The sequence below is a fragment of the Rhinolophus ferrumequinum genome, chromosome 7 (assembly GCF_004115265.2).
Source record: "Rhinolophus ferrumequinum isolate MPI-CBG mRhiFer1 chromosome 7, mRhiFer1_v1.p, whole genome shotgun sequence".
Lineage (NCBI taxonomy): Eukaryota > Metazoa > Chordata > Mammalia > Chiroptera > Rhinolophidae > Rhinolophus > Rhinolophus ferrumequinum.
In genome coordinates, this window is record NC_046290.1 from 11,613,237 (window position 1) to 11,636,447 (window position 23,211).

Consider the following 23,211-nt stretch of genomic DNA (forward strand, 5'->3'; position numbering starts at 1 on the left):
TAATAGAGCTGTGTCATGGTTCCAATCCGCAGCTCTCCAATCCTTGTTAAGTGGGTGGGAGAGAAAGAAACTCATGAGCCACGGGCTGATCTACATGCAGGCTAGTGAACTGGAGAGGGATTTTTCGATTTAGAATGGGGTCCCGGTTATATTTCAGTTATCGCTATTTAATTTCAGTGTTGTTAAATACAACTCATTATTAGAGATATGGTGCTATGCTTGGGTTTGTTCACATCTCAGTAACTAGATACAGGCTTATAAGGATGTTTGTGACTGGGCGGAATCTGAAGGAGGGGCCTAATTGTCCATTTACCAATTTGCTTTACAAACCTTCTGTAATGTGTCCTTTTTCAAAAGTTGCATTTTTCTCCCTCGGAGCCCCTGGGGCTTTGAACTCGTTGGCTGTGACCACGGAGGACAATTGCCCTGTCTTCTATTAGTCATTTTGTATCCCCTTATAAAAAGGTCATTTGGCATTTCTGAAAGTGGTGTTGATCTTTCAAAAGTCATTTGGGTTTCTGAATGTCGGGTTCTTACTTGGATTAAAGTTCTGAACATACAAAAGTAGTGGCCACTGGATCTGAGAGGCCTTTGGTCGGGGGCCCACAGTGGGAGAAAGTGCTCCACGGACTCCACAAACGATGTGGATCCAGGGTTCATACGTACAATTACGGGATGTGATGGTGACATTTTCATTTAAGACAGAGAAACATAAATGTCATTGTGTGTTCCTTCAACTATGGAAGAAGTCAGTAGAATACCAGACTGCCCAATGGTTGTGTACTCCGTATACTTGCAGGCTTTTGAAACTGATCCAGAACAGTCACTTAACAGGAATGCTGCTTCTTCAAACAGTCCCGGTGGTTGGGGATCACCTTTGATGTGGCCAATATGAAGTTCCTGGGCCCGCACTTCAGTCTGCCTTTGACGGAATAACCCCTCCGTCAAATTTAAGAAACTGGATCTCTTTCAGGATCAGACCGTGGCAGGAAACAAGCACAGCACTTCGATATGTCCCAGGTTTAACCTAAAAGAATGGGTGGGCTTCCCTTAACTTTGCTGCCACCCACAGACCACAACCTCTCGTGATTCCCCAAAAATGAGCCCCAGTTAAGATCGTCAGCCAGATGGACGCAATTAGTACGTTATGACAAGGTTCCAGAAGAAGATGACATGACTATATTTGAATAAATGTAGATTGTTGCACATGAAATAATAAGACATCTCCTGAAAATATGCCCTAATGTGTCTTTTGGAGCAAACATTAATATAAGACCCGGTCTTATTTTGGGGGAAACACGGTCTTTGCGTGTTGCGCTTCGTGAGAGTGGTATGACCCATTGCACTGGGGGTGCAAATGCCAGGCCTGCTCTCCTCTCCTGGGTTTGTCCCCATGTTGTAATTGTGCAAATAAATGCTCACTCCAAATTAGAGATATAGTTCTTGATATTGTGTTTGTGATACTTAAGTATTTGTTTTAATTCTTAGTAAAAATTTATATTTTACTTTTTATTGATGCTTTAAGATGATTCAGATTATCCTTGTGCTTCAAGGAGTTTCTTATTTGAAGTTGTGGAAACAGTCTTAGGTCTTAACTTGGAAAGACAGGTATTAATCTATCCTTCTGTTGCTCTAAAAAATCTGAAAAAAGGTGATTACACCTCAAAAAAAAAAGAACTGGTGAACTTCATGTTATGAGAATTGGATAAGTATACGCGTATTGCAGAGGATTTGGAAAATATCTAGCATTTTGTGGTCTCTCTAGCAGCTTCCACTGTTTCCGGAAAGGGGGCATAAGGGATCACAGAAAGGGTGATTCTCTTTGCAGCTGGGCCACCATGGAACTATCGTAAGCATAGACTGGTCGATAGCCCAGGGTCACGAGGCTTCCTTTGTCTTGTTCCCAGTTGCTTATGATGATTTCAGTTCAAACACACCAATATGCCAGATCTGGGATGGTGAACAGATGGTTTCATGCTAGTCAGTATTCTTGTAAATATATTTTAGATGTTTGCCCGTAGTCCTATTATCAGCATTCTCACTTTAGTTCTAAGTGTGACAAACAATCTCTCTGGCACACACTTCAATTTAGTTGTTGTTTGTAAACTATTGCGATCAAAGGACTAACTTCACGTCCAATGACTATAACCTGTAGAAAGTGACCAATAAGTGTGAGAGTCAGAGCAGCCTCTGCTGTGACCTACATCTGTTGACTTGATGTGAAAATAATTCCGCCATACTTTAAAATAAAAGATTGTTTTTTTCATCGTATGTTTCATCGTATGTTGCTGTGTGTGCTGGATAAAGATTGTGTAACGAAAATTTATTTCCGTGCCTCGATTGCATATGTGGCCTTAATTCTCTAGGTGACTCTGCTGCATGAGTTTAAATGGGAGGTCATTTCAGCAGCACCATTAAAAAAAAATTTGCTTCAGCTCCAGTTGCATTAGTCTGGGGTGTGGTAGTGATTACCCTAAGGACGGTTCCATGTGCTTTCTACAATTGAACATTCTCATTGCAAAAACTTGAGGAATAATAGAGCCAAGTTCAGACAGCCGGAAGTGTTCTTTCAAGCTCTCTGGGGCCTATTTCATTAGAGGGCTAATCCCATTCATCAAGGCTTTGCCCTCATAACCTAACACCTCTGAAAGGCCTCACCTCCAAATACTACCATCACATTGGGGATTAGGTTTCAGCATATGAATTTCGGGTACCTGGGCACAAACATTCGGTCTATAGCAACACTTAAACACTCCATTAAATCTGGAGGTCTTTTGTATTTTGGAGATACTTTTATTTCTTGGAGATTTCAAACTTACAGGCTTTCCAGGGCCCTTGTGAGCTCAGACACCCTTGCCCTGTGCCTGCTGGGGCTGTCTCAGGAACCATCCCTGTTGCTGGCCTTCCATTGGGTGGGTCAGACCTGGGTGGGGTGCAGTAAATGTCAGTCTTTCCAAAGCCTTGTTTTTAACTCAGGAAAAAATGTGGTCAAAGGTGAGGAGCCACTGACTCCTCTTTTGTGCAAACTGCAGCAGCAAATCTGAGCTGTTATCTCCTTGAGTTGGAATGTTCAGAGCAAGGTGATTACCTCCTGGGCTGTGAGGCTAGCAAAAGTCTAGATGAACAGGAGTATTATCTGCCTGAGAATTTGAAAAGCCAAATTCAGTTACTGTGTTTCCCGGAAAAATAAGACCTAACCCGAAAATAAGCGCTAGCATGATTTTTCAGGATGTCGTCATATAAAATAAGCCCTACCACATTTCCCTGAAAATAAGACCAGGTCTTATATTAATTTTTGCTCCAAAAGACGCATTAGGGCTTATTTTTTATGACGAGCATCCTGAAAAATCATCCTACGGCTTATTTTCCAGTTAGGTCTTACTTGCAAGGAAACACGGTACTACTTCCATGAGACCCTTCCATCCCATTCTATGAATGCTAAGGCAGTTTCCCACCATACATTTTTCTAACCCAACCTAAAATCACTTTCTACACACACAGCCGCTTTTCTCTTTTAAACTTCAATTTAGACTCGCATGTTTTCTAGGAATGGCTCTTCTTTCATATACTAACATTTTTTAATTTGAGTATGTTCTACTCGACTACAAAAGGTCACTTTGTTTTTTATAAAAACCTTGTACTTCGTAGAACGTGTGTTCTTTGATTAACTTGTCTGTTTTCTGAGATTAGCTGCATTGACTTTATAGTAAGTATCAAAAAATCAACCTAATTCTTTGCTACTATTTCTTATTTACAGCATCAGTAGTAGTTTCTGTGGAAACTTCACTTAGAAGACTTGGTAGTTTCCAGTGGTATCATAACCTGAAGATTAATAATCGTGGGGGTGGGGGTAAGTCATAGAATGATTTATTGCCAAATATATTGAGATATTTTAACCTGAACTTTTGGTGCTTGAAGAGTGGTTTTGAAAAATGTACTCTCTGTTAGAATTAGATTTTGCTGCATAGATAGAACAGAAAATCCAAATTTTTAATGGCTTACATGAGAGAGAAGTTTAATTCTCTTTTACAGAAAATTCCAGAAATGGGCTCCAGGGCTGATGTGGCAGTTAAGTGGTGTTTTCAAGACACTAGGCTCCTATCTTTCAGCAATTCCATTCTCATTGTTGATTTCTGCCCTCAAAGTTCAAAATGGCTGCTGGAGCTCTAAGCCATCTTTCTTCAGAAGCACATACAACACTTTAGATCATGTTTGTTTGCCAGCACTTAGCAGTGGAGTTATGAAGATTTTAAATGGAAGAAAGACATAAGCAATTGGATTAGAGAGGTGGTGCGGGGGCCTGTTGGTCCATAAAGACCCCCATATTTCTGCCTAGGCAATGGAGTGGACGGTGGGTCTAGTCTCTTGGATGGGGATACAGGAAAAGGAATAGGTTTAGGCAGGTAGGAAAGGTAGCAATGAGCACCCTTGGGAAAAGTCTAAGGTTTGAAGTACCAAAGGACATCTGTGTTGGGTCAGTGATATGCCACTGTGTACATGTGTCTGAAACTTAGGAAATAACAGTCAGTAAGCTTTAGAGGCTAGACCAGGAAATCCTCAGCATCCCTGGAGGCTCTTGAAAATGTGCAAGTGGGCAAATCTCCCAGGAGAAGCAAGACGACTGAATTGCTGAGGACCCAAGGCTGATGCCCCCATGAGCTTTTGAAGGAACTCATGGACAGAAGAGTGAGCTTAGTTTGGGATTGAAGATGAGAAAGACAGGTGCAAGGAAAGTTAAAGGGAAATAACAGCTGTGTTGTCTTTAGCTTCACTTTCACCAGTGGACTACTGTTGACATTGTGGAAGTGTCACAAAAATGACTTCAGAGAAAGCCAGGCGTGGTGTAATCTGAAGGGCACCACGAGACCAGCTGTCTGCACAAGAGGACCGTTGAAGCCTTTATTGTCTTATAAATTGTTATAAATTCTCTCTCACATGAAGTTATTATTATCCCCATTTTATGCTTATGAAAAAAAAGAAAGAAAGAAAGAAAGAAAGAAAACGGGCCCAGGTTAGGCAACTCACTCTCTGCAGAATGAGCTGCAGCAGAATGAGCTGAAACCTTGGCTTGCAACACAAGCAAATTTTTTGTTTCTGGTCTGGATTTTGTGCTGTGGCATCAGGTCTCCTGAGAGGTGCAGTGACTTAATCCAGAATTTTTGTCCCGACTTTTTGACCTGGTAAGCGCTGCCTGATACTACAACCTGTCTCTTTGCTCTCAGGAAGTCAGAATACATGGAGTAAATCATGAGAGTAAACAAAAGACTATCTTGTTCCCCATCTTAAAACATTCCCAAGTGACATTCTTCTTTACTGATAATGATATTGCAAACCAGAAAGAACCTGATTAAGACTTGCAGCATCTTTAAATTTGAATCCCACTCTCATCTGATGGTGGGAACTGAGTCACTGGTTAAGTTTGTTCATCTAAGATTCTAGACTGGGGTCAGCATACTTTTTACTTTTTCCTGAAGGACCAGATAGTAGATAGGTTAGGCTTTGCCAGCCAGACGATGTCTGTCACAACTGCTTTTGCAGCTTGAAAGCAGCTGCATTATGTAAATGAAGGGGCCTGGCTGTGTTCCAATTAAACTTTGTTTTCAAAAACGAAAGCTGGAGGCCCAGTTTGCCGACACCCCTGCTCCTGAAGCAAGCTAAATTCCAGAATTTCTGCTTTTAATCCTGCAAGTAAAATCATGCGACAAAATTATGAAGAGATTCATTTTTTTTTTCATTTTCAGAACCCAAAGCATCTAGTTAATTTTGTTTTTAACATTGGCTCAACTGTATTCTTTTATAAGTGTAATGATCGTTTTGGAACAGATGCAAAGTATGAAATATTTTTATTTTCTCCTGTGTCGTCTGGATGGAATTCTGAGTTATCAAGCTTCTCCCAAATGTCTCAAAATAATCCATACCTTTTGAATCAACTCTCAAATCATGGAGAGTCTTGATACCCAAACTGAGCTGTTGGTTTGCTTTGATCACCATGAATGTGCACCCCGACATCTGTGGTGTTACAGCCTGGAACTTGGGCCGACAGAAAGCTGAGATACTTCCATCATTAAGAAGTTTCATGCATCTTACTTACCGATGATGACCACTGCACATTCAGGAGGTTTTCTGAAACAAAAAAAATCCTTCACCTTTAGTGACTTTATCTGGTGTTTTTTATTTGTATTATGTAGATGCATATACTGATCTTAGAAAAGCACTGTAAGTGGACTTTGCGTGTTGGTCGTTTTCCGATATGTTCAAATTGCAAGTCCGCTTTTGTGCCAGAGTTGAGTTTTTGGTAATAGGAACTACACTGGATTTTTAAGGGAAATATCTTTTTCTCATAAAAGAACAAACTAGGAGGACTTTAGTATCTTGTGTGCAAATAAGTGCTAAAGACGACAAATAAGCATAATTAGTAAAAGAATCATAAGCAGGTTCTGTATTCTTTTAAGCAATAAGGCTTCATTTGTATTGAAAAAGAAATTTTTGTACAGCATAGGGAATATAGTCAATAATATTGTAATAACTGCGTATGGGACCAGGTGGGTACTAGACTTATCAGGGAGATCACTTTGTAAATTATATAAATGTCCAACCATTATTGCTGACTCCTGAAATGAATATAAAATAATATTAAGTAAGTAATTTTTAAAAAATGATTCATGAGGTCAAGCATTGCTAATCATATGCTAATTGGCCATTCAGATTTACCTTTTTTAAATTGCCTGTATGTAACCTTTGCCCATTTTATGACTAGTTTTTTTTTTTTTGTCTTTTTCTTATTTAGTTGTAGGAACTTTTTACATATGCTGAATGTAAATAATTTTTATGTGGTTTGTTAAAAAAAAAGAAAAAGAAACTTATGCTAAAATAATTGTAATTCCTCCTTTGTTCATTTAGAAGCGCCCCTACCCTCCCAGAGAGGCTGTAGGCATTATAATAATACAGGATGCACCTTTAGCAAATGGACCTCTCACTGCTATTGAGTTGTTTATGTGTTTGACCTTTAGCCTCCTCCTGACTTGCAGGAAATAAAACGGTTCTGCTGGAGCAAAAGGTCTGAACTTAGAGTGACGGGGAGCTGAGAGGACTTGATTGGGTTTGGGGGATTCTAAAAATCTATTATCACCTACAACAGTCAAGTTTCACTAATTCCAAGTAAAAAGACAGTTTTGCCTGACTGGGAGGATGGTTTGGATTTTAGGATGGCCTACTTTCAAAGCTATGTTATAAATGGAATACATCTGTGTGAATAAGGAAAGCTAGGTAAGTTGATAAAAAGCTCCATTTTGCGATGGATCTTCAGTGCAATGAAGAACTCAATGATAGTTTTGAATAACTATATTTATTTCTCAGATTTTAATTCGATAAGAACGTCAGACTCCATGTCTGAGTCATCATAAGATGTGAATCATGTGATCTAGAATAAAGAATTTTTACTATGTACCAGGCTTGGCAGTGCTCTCTAAGACATTGGAGGATTATATCAGGAAGAGGTCCGGTATAAAAATGGAGAGAATAAATCCTAAAGGACCGTCGATGTTGGATGTCCTTATTTCAGCAGATAGTACGTTGGACAGCCTGTTCAGTTGACACAAAGGAAGAACAATGTTCTAAGACTGATCTTTATCTTAATATATGCTCCCTCTTTTATGGGTGGTCTTAGGTAATTTCAGTTTACCCTCAGCTGCTTTTTAGCCTTCCAACTGACTGAAGGTATAGCTTTGATTTTTCTTTATGTTACCTGATAATTTATTCTAACCAGCTACATATCTATTGATGTATTTATTTGAACCCATTGTTGCAAACATATAAACAGTTTGGGACATGCACATTTTTCTGTATTTATTGGTATTTATTGTAGTAGTGTTTTTAGACACATGAAATTTTTGAGATGAAATGGCTCAATCCCTTTGTTTTCTAGAAAAACTATGTAGGTCCAGAGACATAAGTGACAGATGTACAGTCACACGCGCTAGGGGATGCTGTTCTCACAAAGATTCTCCCCCCCCTTTGGTTCAACTTAATCTGTTTTAGGTGTCATGGTAATGACAGAGTAAAATAATTTACCCACTTAATATTACAAAAGGTTCACTAGGATTTTCCCCATTAAAACACTCATGAAAAACAAACAAACAAACAAAAAAACAAAAAAACCAGACTTAGGAGTCATAGCATTTCATTCTACACTCTGCTTACATCCAAGAGTCATGGACTCTGGTACCTGTGCCAGGCTGAGGCAGCTGTGTTTTGAAATCTCTTGCCCCACCCTGATGCCTAGTGTCAATCAGGAAATGTTGTAATTCGTAACCCACTACCGCTGCGGGTGTTACAGGGTAGGAAGTTGTGGGAGGGCAAAGCTGGTGGCGGGAGTGAGTAGTGGCACCTCGGAATCCTTACTGAGGCTGAATTTTGCTGGCTTATATAAGTCAGATAAACTGTGTCATATTAAATACATCTCTCACTTCCACCTTCTGTTTAAAATGCGCAATACGTTTGCCTAGTCTTTCTTAGTAAGACAGTGTGTCCCTTTCCTCTAATGTGTCTGATACAACTCCAGGATTGCTTAAGACTCACGCTGTGACTGCTGGATTCCAGTTAGCAATGTCCTATAGGTCAGAGGACATTTATGGACAGTAAATGCCAGACATCGACATGCAGGAGACACGGTTTGGGCACGTAGGATATGACCCTTGGTCTACTAAGCAGACGGAATTTGTGCCTGATCGAGTGAACCTTGAGGTGTCTATTGCCATCTGGGGTTTCACGTGTTCTGGTATCAGCATGACTTTCTACCCTTGCCATTCAGCACCTCACCTTTAGCAGCTCCCCCCTTGGTCCTCATTCTAGATAGTGCACAAAAAAATACAAGGGAAATCCAAGGAGAGCCCAGAATGCTTCATTAGGAAAGATTTTGGTCCCTGCCTATGTATTTTCTGTTCTCTTGCAAAATAAATTGACTTTCCGTTGAAGTAAACTTGTTGAAATTGTTTAAGCACATTCAGAATCCAGCCCACAGGCTAGCATTTGCTGTTACTTTTGACCTTTTTAAGAGGTGTAGTTTTCCTATACTGTAGACTTGAAAGGTCCACGGGTACGTCAGAGTCAACCTTATTTTCCGCCGGACGCCCTGGGTCCAGCACAGTGTCCGGATGTTTCCGACATTTCTGAAATAACTGTGTAAGTGGTTTTCAATGCTCAATACAATCTAATTAAATATGCATATTAATACTGTGTGTTTGTGTAAAGACTAACAATGATAGACTTCAGGAATACAATTCTAGTCTTTTATATAACAAATGAAATAACCAAGCCCTGGGGAGTTCAAAGTGGCTATGGTGAGCCCAAGTTTAACAGATATCGTTTAAATATTCAAGTTCACAGAAGCATGTACAGTGCAGGGTGTGAGTTCTTTTTCTAAGGAGAGCAATTCAGGTGAGGTATTGTGTGGCTTGAACACGCTGAGAGCGATGCCATTGGGACAGTAAATGGGTGCTAAGTGCCACATGTTGGGATGGTATTGAGTGCTTGGTCAGTAGGCTGAAGACCAAGGTGGGTTGGAGGGCAATTCCATGGGCCCTCGTGGCTCCTTGATTCCAAGAAAAGTGCTCATGGGTTTGGGCGACTGGGTTTTCTTGACTCGCTTCTTCTAAACCTGTAGGAGAAAATAGAGAAGTGGCTGACTTCTCCCCTGAGTTTTAGGCTGAGATTGAAGAAGGATACCTGGTAATTCTTTCCTTTACTTTATGTTTGAATGTACTATTCAATAGCTGTAGATGAAAAATAAAATCTTCTCAGGGAAAAGGTTTATTGGTGTTTCCATTTTTAAGCTATTATTGAACTCCAAAGAGGTAGAATGGGCAAAACAGATTCTTGTGTGTGGCCCTTTGCCACAGCCTTGCAATTTACCTAATGCAAGTAAGATGGAAATATCGTTTGGAAAAGACTGTCTCTCTCCTGCGATTGCGCTAAAGGAGCATTCTCTTCTCCCTTTTGATTTTCCCTGGATGTTCCTTCCTGAATGCTGGGCTCACTTAGCCATTTGATGTGCACGATTGGCATTCATTCGTCTTTTCCCGTCGCGAGGCCTCTGTTCTTACCAGTGTGAGAATTTGCCCCATTAGTAACATTTACTTCCCCTTCAAATCTGCAGGTTACATAATGGACATGACAGTCTTTAATCTAATCTAGGATTTGCATATTTAAGGAATGGGATTATTATAACTGAATCCATTTCCATTTGTTTGCCTGTTTACAGTAATTTGTTCCACCTCTGTCGAGGTTGGTCTCTATTACATATTAAGAGGACTGAGAAATGGCGCAGGTAAAGCAAGATCAACGAAAATTTACTGAATACTTACTGTGTATCATGAGCTGAACTGTAGCCTTTCCAGCAAATACGACATCTATTTGCTACTAACAACCTCTTCCCCCTCGTTTTTCTTGTATCGGCGAGATCGAGTGTGCTGAGGCTAACATCCCTGTCCAAGTTCACATAGTTGAACTTGGTTGGCTGACCCCATTGCCCATATGCTTTCTCCCATAGAGTATATTGGATCAGGGCTCAAAATTCATTGGCAAGCCATCAAAGTTCCATTTGAACTAAAAGAGAAAAACCTGTTTTCTGAAATGTGAACTCTAATTACACAAAATGGATGCTTCTGAAAACAGTATTGTTTCACAGGGAGGGCTCTAAACTTTGAACTACAATTGTAGCCTCGTGTTATATAGAAAGGGAGTTTACAGAGGTGACTAGTCACTGTAGTGTGTTGAAGTTGCTGGAGGAACAAGGGACCCCCCCGAGGCCTGGTGTACGCATGGGGGCTTGTCTGCAGCAGGTAAAACTGCTTTTTGGTCCGGAGACTTGCTCTTCTATGCGGGCTGCTTGTGTGGTGCCTCTTCCTTGGCTAAACAGTGGCACTAGGGTGGGGGCTGGGGTGGAGAGTGGTGCAGAGGGTGGTAGAGGGATGGTGGGGGTGGTTGGCTGAAAACAATCCCTACCTAAACCACTCCATCAAACGCCTCCTCATGGGGAGCATCTTTGCTGGATTCTTCACCACTAACACCATCACCCCTATAACCGTACCTCAAATAACCGTACCTCACGACCTAAAAATAACAGCCTAGGCTTCACCATTGCCCTAGACCTAAATTCAGCAACACAAAATCTAAAATTCAAAGACCCTTCAACTCCATTTAAATTCTCTAACCTACTTGGTTATTTCCCAATCGGAGGAAGAATAAGCCCTGATAACTGTAACATATTTGTGATTCTAGTAGCAAAGAGAACTTAAAGACAAAATGGCTCAGTAGTTGAGATTTCATTGGGGGTTGGGGACCCCTGTTTTGTCCACCCTTACCTTCAGGTTCCACCCTGGAAGCTAGGTGTTCTTCCGTGCTTGTTGTCAGCTCTGTAACCACCAGTAATCACATTGGTTTAGGAGATTATCATGTTTTAGTTTTTACAGATAATGCAAAAGCGTTAACTGACTCAATGTCCCTGCAAACTCCATGTGTCTGTATTTCTCAGAGTGGCCGCTGAGCCAACAGCCTTAGCTTTCTATGGTCTACTTGTTAAAAAATAGATGCTTAGGCCCCACTCTAGGCTCGCTAATTAATCTCTGGAAAGAGAGCACTAATCCGCATTATGAACAAGCTCCTCATTCTAGTTGCTTCAAGTAGAATTCATCCCTGTCCATTCATTCATTGAAAAGATATGTGTGGAGTTTTACCCTACGGGGTCTGGAGATAAAAGACATCAAGTCTTTCTTGTCTAGGAGTTCCAAGCTTAGGAAGGAATACCCCTCAGTTATGTGTTAAAAACTCACAGCTCTCTGAGACTCCAACCTTCAGTGTTTTGCTCGTTGCTGAGTGCCTTGTGAAGCAGCCGGGAGGCTCTCAATTGAAGGAGACAAAAGTGTGGAGGGGAGTGTGAGCCTGGACGGCCTGGGGTGCGATGTTGGCTGAGAGAGAGATATTCAGATTTGTAGGGAGGGGCTGGATTACAAGTGACATTACATGTTACACCGTGTTGTTTAAACTCAACATTACAGTAATCTCTCGAAGGTAAGGAAGTACATACCTTTCACTTGTGGACTTAATCCGTGTTTCTTCATTCAGCAAATGTTTACTGAACCCCTTTTTGTGCTACGCATGATACCAAGAAGAAAAAGCATACATTTTTTTTGTTTAAAAATCAAGGACGTGGATAAAGAATTTTAGGATGATTTTCCTTGAAAAGGATTAAAATATGAAACAGCTTTAAGAATGGAAATCCTGCATTTGTTTTTGATGCCAAAAAAGATACATTAAAATGTCCATATGTGACAATTTCAGGTGGTCATCAAAAGTGTGAACTAGCCCTTTATGATCAGAGACGGAAATGACTGGAAATAAAATTGCAGTTTTTCCTGGTATAGGTGAGACTCCTCCCTTTTTAGCCGCCCAAGTTTGTCGGGTGGGTTACATGTGCAAGTCTGTTATGGCTCAAAGCCCAGGATGGTCTGTCTAGTCCATTAATAAGCAGCAAAAATATCTCCACTGCTAGAAGATTTTTTCTAGTGCTTTATTTTAATTCTATCTTGATACTTCTAAATTAGTTGTGGTGGTAACATGTATTAGTTTCCTGGGTCTGTGGGAGAGAAGAATTGTTCAGAAGCGATCTCAGCAGTTTGCATTTCCTGAGCTGGTTGCGGTTCACTTACTAGCTTTATTGACTAAAAGAGCAGGTGATTCATATAAAGTCATATGTTAGAATGCCGCAACTAGGGCTTTTCAAAGGACTACCCGTTAAGTGCAAATAAATAATGATGTGAACGCACAGCAGACTCTAAAAGCATATTAGACTATCGATGAGAATGAATAATACATGTTTTCTGATAGTGTTTGCTGTATGTGGCAGGATGTTTTAAACAAGGAGGAGAAACCCTCTGCATAAGGTCTGCATTCAGTCAACCTTTATATTCAAAGACAAACTTAGCTGTCATCTGCCATATTTAGAGCAGCTTCATCTATTCAGTTTTATGGTTAAAACTTGTAGAATCAATTAGGGGATAACACTTTGAAAAATTGGTTTCCACAGTATGCACATAATGACTTAAAACTATTTTGTCCATATGATTACATTGATTTCTGCATTCTTGTCTTTATGTGATGGGTCCTAGTGCCATAGAAGTTGTCGTCATGGATGACCCCTGGAACTGGCCAGGTCTCATATAAAGGAATGGAAATTTCAGTGATAATTTAGCACAGTTATTTCTACTGCTCAGTGAAAGCTGAGTTTACATAACTCAATTTATAGTCCTGGTTGTATTGACTCATCTTACAAGTTTATAATTGCATGTTTAAGTGTGTAATGAGTCTGCGATATTTGTCAAGCACCCATCGCGCACCAACAACCATAAAACAAAATCTTTGTTTCCGGGTCATCAGATGTGTGTTGAATAAATCTGAAGAAAGCCTTTTGGTCAATGTTCAGGTGAGGCTAGATTTGTTTTACTGCTAAAACTCCCAGCACACTACAATAGAATGTAAGAGGGTTAAGCTGTAGTGATTCAGATTAACAGCCAAAGATGGATGGCTTATCTAAAGACATGACAAGATACTAAAGAAAGAACAAAGAGAGTAAAAGCATTCTTAAGAAGTAAGCTCCTTTTTCTATTTTTATTGAAAATCCATGTCTGATGCCAACTGTGCATTCCCTTATCTCTTAAACCCTTTTATAATGCAGTGAGCAGATTTGCTTTACTTTTGCACATCAAATTATTTCACAACAAGGCCTCCCAGGTTTAGTGGTTACTATGTTAATTCTTTAACATTTTAGTTTATGAAATGTCTGTCTTTCCTCCCAGTACTTGAGAACTCCTAAGTGTTGTAATATGAAAGAAACTGAGAAGATAAATGAGCGGACAAATAAAGACCTAAAGTACTGAGAGATAAAGGACTATTTCAAAGACACGTGATCTAACATTTACTATAGCGAGATCTTACTGAGTCTTTGGTCTGGCATAATTTGGATTTGACCATATTCACTTGAAAGAGAGTGATGCTGGGTCTGGGAACAACCAGTGGATTTTGAATTTACCTCACTCCGTTCTCACCCTTTTCCCCACCTGTATTTTAAGTGTCCCTCTCGACCAAGCTTAATTTTGACCTATTTTTTCAGTGTTCCAAAACATTGCCCTATTAATTATTTTCCTTCTTTTTACTTTAATTTCTCTCTTTATTTTTGTCTCATTCCACCTTCCCATATGTATCAGTTCTTCCAAAGCCTTATGAACAAAGAAACAAAACTCAGTCTTACAAAATTGCAAGTTCTTGCCTTGATTTTTGCCTGCACTCTTTAATGTCGACCATTGTGGGTCACTTTTCTGGCTCCTCGTATGCTCTTTGAGCCCTTCCAAAGAGAGGCATATGTCACTCCAGGGTCAGTAGTTGACAGCACCTTACCAGATCAAATCACACATATCTGTTCTTATCTTTCTTAACCTTTTTGCAGCAGCAGGTAACTCCATCAAGCTGCTTTCTAAAATTCTCTCTCTTTTTGGTTTCTGGACATATATTTTTTTCCTTTCTAACTTCTTGAAGAGCTGGTTTTCTGCTTTCTGCCACCAAACTACATTCTCCCTATTAAGCAACTTTATAGACTGATATTCCATCATCTCTCTCTCCAGCTCAATGAGTCCTTACCTGTTTCCTAAATGTAAATATGGTTTTCTGATAATCTTGACTGGAACCCTTCCTGTTTTTGCTCTGACATAAACACTACCCACTTCACCATCTTCTTCATTAGAGATAGCTTAGCCATCTTTCAAGGCACTCGATTATGATGGTTAATAGACCACGTAAGATGAGCCAGAGTGCTTTGCTTCCCCCCACATCTCCAGACTATTTCCTGTATGATCTTGGGAACATTACTTACCTGCAACATACCTTAGTTTCCTCACGATAAAGTGGAGATAGTAATAATTCCTTCCTTGTAGGATTGATGGGCCAGATAATGGGTTACACATGTAAAAACTAAGTAGTAAGACAGTCCTAGGCAGTGAGTATTGTGTGTGTATATAAGTACTTTTGATATTTCTACCATCACAAGCTTCACCTCTACAAAACATTTTCCTGATTCCCTAAATCAAATGAAACCTCTATTGGTTTTCATTCTCTTCGGACACTTAACTGACTCTTACTTTAATTGTCTGCATTCCTTGTCCCTCTGGCTAGACTAGAGTAGGCTTTTTGCTCACTTACGTTCCCTGTCATGGCTTATAATTAGTACTCACTTCAAAAAAGTTCTTTTTCCCACTATGATCAAGTCTACCGTTCTAGAATAATTTCTGAACATCTGAAGATCTTGAGGCCGTTCTGCATGTTGGGTTTTTGATGAGAGATCCGCAAAGATACTTTGAGGATGCTTCTGTCGAGCTAGTCTGGACTTTCATGAAGGAGAAAAATGGACGGGTCACTTGTGATTGATCTTCTATTGTACTGGAGGGTTTTCTGATTTTGTAGATCTAAGTCATCTTAACGAAACTTCTTTGGGAAAATGGCGTTTTAGAAGTATGAATGTGTGTTTACTTTTTTCCAAGTATTTCTTATACATTTTTACAGCGCTGAACATTTTTATTGTGACAAGGGAATAAATTTTCTTGAAAGTGTTTTCTCTATGATTTTACTCATGATAATAGGTATACTTTAGAAACTTAGACATGGGTTGGCAATTCTTACTATAGTTTCCTCTCCCCAAAAGATTCTTATTTCCTAATTGTTGGTGATGTTACAGATGCTAAATAGAAGCTTTTATCGAATCAGGCGCTGAGAACAATGTCTAACATGGAAGTTATCATCAGGCATTGATAAAACCTGACAGCAAATCATTATGACTGAGCACATTCTGGTAGGAATACCAAAAATACACACAGGCTACATTACCTTTATTTCATTTTCCTCTTCTAGAATAAAGGTTTTGACCACTTAAAAGAAAAGGGCCGTCATTTGTTGGAAATAGAAATTGTTTTACATAACCAAATGTTTTAACTTTTTCCCTCTATTCTTATTGAAAATATTTTTTGAATTTATTGCGTTTCCTTATGAAAAGAATCTGTGTAAATTCTTAAGATCCAAAAGTGTTTTTCCTTTCTCTTATCTCAATGTGTTTGACCAATAACTTGGATTTTTTCAGCCTGAGTAATTATAAACCCAACTTGTCTGGTGATGAGTTTGTCTGCAGATACAACTCATGAGTCATTCTAACATGTTATCTTTTCAAAAATTCCTAATAGTTGCCTTGTATATAAACCTCTTGAACCTTTGCAGCCCTGAATTCTCAGAGTGACAATTGCTTGTTCAAGGGTACAGTTAATAGGCTGCAGCCACTTATTTAACTATCCAGAAACATTGATGCATTTTTAGGGTCCTTGTGAGGCAGATATGTTTTCTCCTGGTTGTAAGATGGAAACACAATCAAAAGGGTACTGTTTCTTGTCTTGATCACATCATGAAGCAGCAATCAAACCAGAAATAATACTCCAGTCTTTGACACACACTCTTGTACATTCATGTTGGGTTTTGCTATGGTCTCGGAGTCTCCACTGTCACCTGTTTGATTTCATCCTTAAGAAGTATGTTCTCTTTATTCTAGATTAAATTGCTAATTAATCCAAATTTGTATTTTCAAAATAGAAACTTGTCAATGAATGAGAGCTTGGTATAATTCAAACTGTCCCGTATGGAAAATACCTAGATATTATTAGTGCAGAGACAGAAGATGTGAATAGGACTAGCTCATGAAGTCATAAACATAGTAACTTTTGGATCATATGGGGAAATTCTTTTTCTTGTTTTACACATCAGTTAATGTGTGCCAGTGAATTTTAATTCTCACAGAATTTTGTTGTTCATTGACAGTAGCAAAAATGTAAAAATATGCTAATGCGAAAAGGAATGGGGGAGGTGTCATGGAGTATTAGTAATTGTAGGAAGAATACAGCACATACAAATCTCCCATTTTGGGGATAGTTAATTCCTGGAAACTGTCATTATGCCATGTTGCATTTTCTGAAGAGGGACAATGCTATAACTGGGGCTTGCATTTTTTTTCATGCAAAGACTTGCGCAACACTAGCTAATGGATATAACCAACAAAATGCTACCAAAATGAAGATTCAGCAATTATAAGTGGTGATTATCTGCCTATCAAAACATCAAAAATTCAGTATGTGGGCTGAGATGAACATTTAATTACCAATAATATTGCTTGCCACTCAGATGCAGAAGGGTTCCTGAAAGCTATTTAGATGGCCCAGGTGTCTGGAGGGCTTCTTCTGGGATGCCTGATGGCATGCTATTACTTAGACCTGCCTCAAAGGACTGAAGTTTTAAAGTTGGTGATGACAATGCTGTCGTTGTTCCTCTTACTCAAACTCTTTTTGATCCAACATGTCCCCCTTTCTCCCTGACCTACATCTAACTAGACTAGTTAGTGTTTTAATTCAAGAAATAAATAGAGGAACATTAAAACATAGCTCCCAGAAACCTCATAACTTCATTTACAGATAATGTGGCCATTTTTCAAGGCACTAACCTAATGGTTGAAATATTGATTAGATACTATCTAGGTGTGTAGGGCTGTGCCTTCCTACGTCTTAAAACACTGTAGCTTAGTTTTAGGTTTAAGTGACTTTTAGGGTGGATTCCTAGTTTCTGGGGTTTTTTTTGTCCCCCCCAACTGCTTTTTTTTAAACTTCAAAGTTGCAGCTTCCAACTTTTTATACCAGTTGATTTTTTCCAAAATTAGAAGTGATAGAAATGAGAAAAATAATTAAAATATATGCCCATCACTCTGATTTTGGAAGGATCATGATACAAAGCTCCATTGGCAAGTGGGACAATAAAAAGTTTAGGGACAGAGAACACCTGAATTTCTGGATTTTCTTTATTATCTTGTCAACATCTTGAGTCTAAGTCACCCCAGATCTGTACCCATCCTGTGACTAGGGGGTAACATTCCTGAGATGAGAGCTCTGCCCATTTGCCTGCTTCTTAGTGGAGTTCCCTTTGACCTCCTAGATGGTACCTTCCTGCCTTACCTAATTTTGTTGGGCTCAGTCTTTTGCTTATTGTATTGCTCCATGAACTAAGCTGGTTAGAATTTCCATATGGGTTAAAGGAGGGTGCTAATGACATACTTACTACCTTATGGTAGTGTTGAGAAGATTAAATGAAAATAACTGAGTAACGTGTTTAGGATTGGGATCGTGCCTGAGACCCAGGAAACAGATAATAGATTTTAAGTTAGAATTTCAATTTACCCCTGGGTGTAGGCAAGGTTTTCACCCATATTGTCTTGGGAAATAACCAGCTACCTTGCTTTGTCAGGGTTCTCTTGGATTCTCTAAGCCTTCGGATACTTTACTATAATACTAGCAAATACAAGAACACTAGCAAAAAGTAGAAGTGTTTATTAACTGTGAGTTTGAAAAACAAAGGAATGGAGACATACTTTCTTACTTACAACTTGGTTATGTGTGTTCATTTCCTACCCAGAAACAAATCACAACTGGGCTTAAAACAAAGAATAGAAAGTGGCCTTAACTGAGTTTCAGAAAACCAATTTTAGTAACGTAGATTTTAGGTTTGTAAAGCAGTATGATTTGAAGCCTCTGGGGATAGCTGTATAGAATTTCACGCTGTGTGTGTCGGAAAGTGGCACTCCTATGTTACGTTTACAGTGCACACTACATTTACACTTTGTCTTCTATTCTGTAATTTCTAAGTTGGTGTATGGGTTTCTATTATAGAATTGGGAGAAGATCCTAAAGATGGACCTGTCAGGTTTTTTTATTTCTTAGTTATCTTGACATGAAATCTGAAATTATTTTGACATACACCATTTATGTGTACTGGCTAATTAAGAATTCAATGAAAGATTTCTAACTACAATTTAAAATACTGATCTAGTTGATTTCTTTACATTTTGATTTATTGCCTTTGTGAATGTTTATAGGATAAAAGTATATTTACTTATATTTTTACCATACATGATTGTTCCCACTTCTGAGGGAGAAATAACCACAGATTAAGTCAAATACAGCCTGCTGGGTGTCTGAAGTGCGTTATGACCAAAAGCCAGTCCTTTTTAAAAAAAGATGTGTAAGAGAAATTCTTTCTTTGATACCGTAATAAAGGTCTTTCTTGAGAATAGGAACTAGTATTTCAGTCATCTTTCAGTTTATTGCTTTTTTTCTCTCCCAACTATTAAAGCCATCCCAGACAGGAAATTAGCATATAGAGTGAGGAGACAAGTTTTGACTTCAGTCAAAATTCTTCAGATTAGCACTTTCCTACCCAATACCTGGCTTTTAAATAAAATACGTGTAGGTGATTTCACTGTCATGAATTATGATTTCAAGAAGTGTAATGAATAAGTAGCAAATTTTCTGTTCTAATGGATCATATTTTTTTAAAAAAAAAAGACTGGTCAGGGAGTATTTTATAATTCTGTCAGGAGTGGGCCCTAACCTGGAACCGAATCAGATGGTCTCACCTGTATTTGATAACCTCCACTGGGTCCCAAGGCAACTCTTCCTGTCTCTATTGGAGTTTTCTTATTTGTTGATAACTAAAAAGGATATTGGAATGTGATTTCTGCCTGTTTCTTCAGGAAAAAGCAACTGACCTGATTTTCCTCTAAAGAGAGACATTTCAGTGGGTTCCCACTCATATATGATGCCATAAAAATGCATTTGAAGAGGAAAAAATTAAATGCCTGTTTAGCTCTGGCAACAGTTGTGGCCTGAGTTTATTATTTATAAATTTATAAATTATTATTTATCTGGATTAACGTTTTGGTATCAGAGGAGAAAAATTCACGATTCAAATACAAAAGCAGGTTCTTATGCCCAAAGTGTCACCCTCCAGTAAGTTCGAGACTTAACTTGGAGTGAACAGGGCTGTTAATGACCATTGAACTTGTATATCTAGTTTGAATCCTAGTCAGGACATTGATAATGTCAGAGACTTTTATATTGTTATGGAACTGTTTCTCTTAAAAAAAAAAAAAAAAAAACCTTCAAAGCAATGAATGCAAGTCTGACACAACTAATAAACTAAATGTAACTGGAAATACTACGCTTTTCATTTCTTAGGGGATAATTTTCCTTTAACGGATTCTACTTAATAACAGTATATACCAGCTCCTGCTTAACTTTGGTGTTTGCAGATGTGTGTGTTTATATGAACATATATATGAATAATGGAGTTTGAAAGGAGTTTTTAGTTTGAGGTTATTTTCTTGAAATTTGTGCTTTATTACAGCTGTGCCATTTCTCTGGACCATTTTACAATTATAAAGCCTATTATTAGCTATACTGTAGATCTAAAATGGCTGCCACTGCCATTTTGTGCACGTGTTCAATATTTGGTGTTTGAGTCGGACATCAGAAGGCTGATAGGAAACCAGGACTGCTCCACTTCTCTTGACAATGGCAAACTTCGTTTTTAATCGCGGATTCTTTGATCTCAGCTTATTTCCTCAACGTGGGATGATTAGAAAGACATTCTATAACTGACCTCTTTTTATGATTCACTGTTTTATTTATAATTGTGGCAAAATGCATGTAAAAACTTTTACCGTGCTAGTCATTTGAAAGTGTACGGTTCAGTAGTGTTCTGAAGCCTTTACTTTGCAAAGGGAAGCCTCTTTTAGTTTTTGTAGTTGACAAGCTTCTTCATCCCTTCCCCTGCTCTAGCAAATCGCCACACACTGAGTGACTTATAAACAATAGATATGTATTTCTAATAGTTCTGCAGGCTGGAAAGTCCAAAATCAAGGTGTGGGCAGATTCAGTTCTGCAGAGGACCTGCTTCCTCATTGGTAGATGGCTGTCTTCGTGCTGTGTCCTCACATGGAGAAAGGGGCGACTGAACCTAGTGGGGTCTGTTCTCTGAGGGCGCTCATCCCTTCCAGGAGGGCACCACCGTGTCTTAGTCACCACGCAAAGGCTCCCATCTCCAAATGCCATCACTCGGGGAGTTAGGATTTCAGCCTGTGGGTTTGGGGGACACAGACGGTCAGTCTAGAGCCTCAAGTGACTCCTTTTTGTTCTGTTTTGTGTTGTGCTGTGTTACAGAACTCCAAGATGGGAGGCAAGCTGAGCAAGAAGAAGAAGGGATACAATGTGAATGATGAGAAGGCCAAGGAGAAAGACAAGAAGGCTGAAGGAGCAGGGACGGAAGAAGAGGGGACCGCGAAGGAAAATGAGACCCAGGCGGCTGCAGAGTCCACCGAGGTGAAGGAGGGCCAGGAGGAGAAGCCGGAGAAGGATGCCCAGGACGCTGCCAAGAAGCCGGAAGACAAGGAAGGCAAGAAAGACACAGACACGGCCACGGCAGACGCTCCGAAGGCAGAGCCCGAGCAGACGGAGGGGGCCGCCGACGGGAAGCCGGAACCCGCGAAGGATGCGGAGCAGGAGCAGGCGGCCCCCGCGGGCCCGGCTGCAGGCGATGCCCCCAAGGCTTCCGAGGCCGAGGCCCCTGCGGAACCCGCAGCTGCCTCCAAGGTGGATGACAAGGGCAAGGAGACAGGGGAACCCACAAAGACTGAGGCTCCCGCAGCTCCTGCCGCACAGGAAACGAAAAGTGACGGGGCCCCGGCTTCAGACTCAAAACCCAGCAGCACTGAGGCTGCCCCATCGTCCAAGGAGACCCCAGCAGCCACGGAAGCACCCAGTTCCACGCCCAAGGCCCAGGCCCCCGCAGCCCCAGCAGACGAGGTTAAACCTGCCGACGCCCCGGCAGCTAATTCCGATCAAACCGTAGCAGTGAGAGAGTAACACGGACAGCCTCTGGAAAAGAAGATTACAGCTTACAAACAACCTGTTTTTCTCTCTCTCTGTCTCTCTCTGTCTCTCTCTCTCTCCTGTACTAACTTGTTTCAAATTGGAAGTAATGATATGTATTGCCCAAGAGAAAAAAAAAAAAGGATGTTGTCCCATCAAGGGAGGGAGGGGGTAGGGAGAATCCAAATAGTATTTTTGTGGGGAAATATCTAATATACCTTTGGTCAACTTTACCACTCAGTCCTGGATTTTAAAGATCAGTGTCTGAAAGTACAGTACATCTTTTGTACGTGAACTGCTGTTTCCTGCACTCCGCCACTAAGATCCGGTATCTTGTCTTCTGCAAGGGGAGTTGGGGGTGATGCGCTTGATGCCGCCCAGCGGGCCTGTTCCAAGGCAATCAGATCTTTATGAAAACAGTATTTTCTGTGTTTTCTTTTTAATTTTTAGCCTTTCTTATTTTGATATTTTTTGAATGTTGTGGATGAATGCCAACTTTCAGACAGCCCACTTTAGCCTGTCCACCTGTATCTCGATGCCAATACTCCATTCTTCCTCCCCAGGTATTTTTGGGAGTAATAAACATTCTCTCATCCGACTTAGCCTCCCTAGATTTCTCATGACGAGTTAATGCATGTCCGTGGTTGGGTGCACCTGTAGTTCTGTTTATTGGTCAGTGGAAATGAAAAAAAAAAAAAAGTCTGCGTTCATTGCAGTTCCAGTTTTTCTTCCATTCTGTGTCACAGACACCAACACACCACTCATTGGAAAATGGAAAAAAAAATAAAAAAACAAAAAATGTACAATGGATGCATTGAAATTATATGTAATTGTATAAATGGTGCAACAGTAATAAAGTTAAACGATTAAAAAGAAGTAATAATGACTATTGGTTTTCTTTTGCCACCCCTTTCTCCTCCATAATCATCTCAGAGAACCCCTCTGTACCTGGCATTTTCCTGGATATATTTGGATAAAAGTCTAAAGCAATATCCTCAAATTTTTGTGAACATTATTTAGAAAGTTAGCTGGATCAGTGTCAATCTTGGAAGAGGCTAAACTGAAAATTTATTATGTCTATGAATGTGCACCCTGTAGAACTATGGGTGTGATTGCTATACTTAAAAAGAACAAATATTTTGAATAAAACACATTAAAAGACAGTAAATTGATTTGATCTTGAAGGTTGGGAAGAAAAGAATTATAAGATCTTACAGAAACATCGTATGTATGTAAGTTGTGAAACCTCTGCTGATCGTTTTGTTTTGTCACCTTTTTATCATATTTGTGGTAGAGCCTGGGAAGGGGACTGCATGTTATGAGCAGGCAAGGGGACAGCAGCAGTGTGAGAGTTGAGCATGCAGCTGGCTTTTATGGT

At 39.7% G+C, this 23,211-nt stretch overlaps 1 protein-coding gene across 1 annotated transcript in view; it reads left to right on the top strand.

The window, feature by feature from the left end:
• Positions 1–22,709, top strand: part of BASP1 (brain abundant membrane attached signal protein 1) — a 47,447-nt gene extending 24,738 nt beyond the window's left edge. The window contains exon 2 of the mRNA XM_033111232.1: positions 21,126–22,709. Coding sequence (XP_032967123.1) covers positions 21,135–21,827 — 693 coding nt within the window. The 5' untranslated portion in view covers positions 21,126–21,134 and the 3' untranslated portion in view covers positions 21,828–22,709. The remainder of the gene's footprint in view (positions 1–21,125) is intronic.
• The last annotated feature ends 502 nt before the right edge of the window (positions 22,710–23,211 follow it).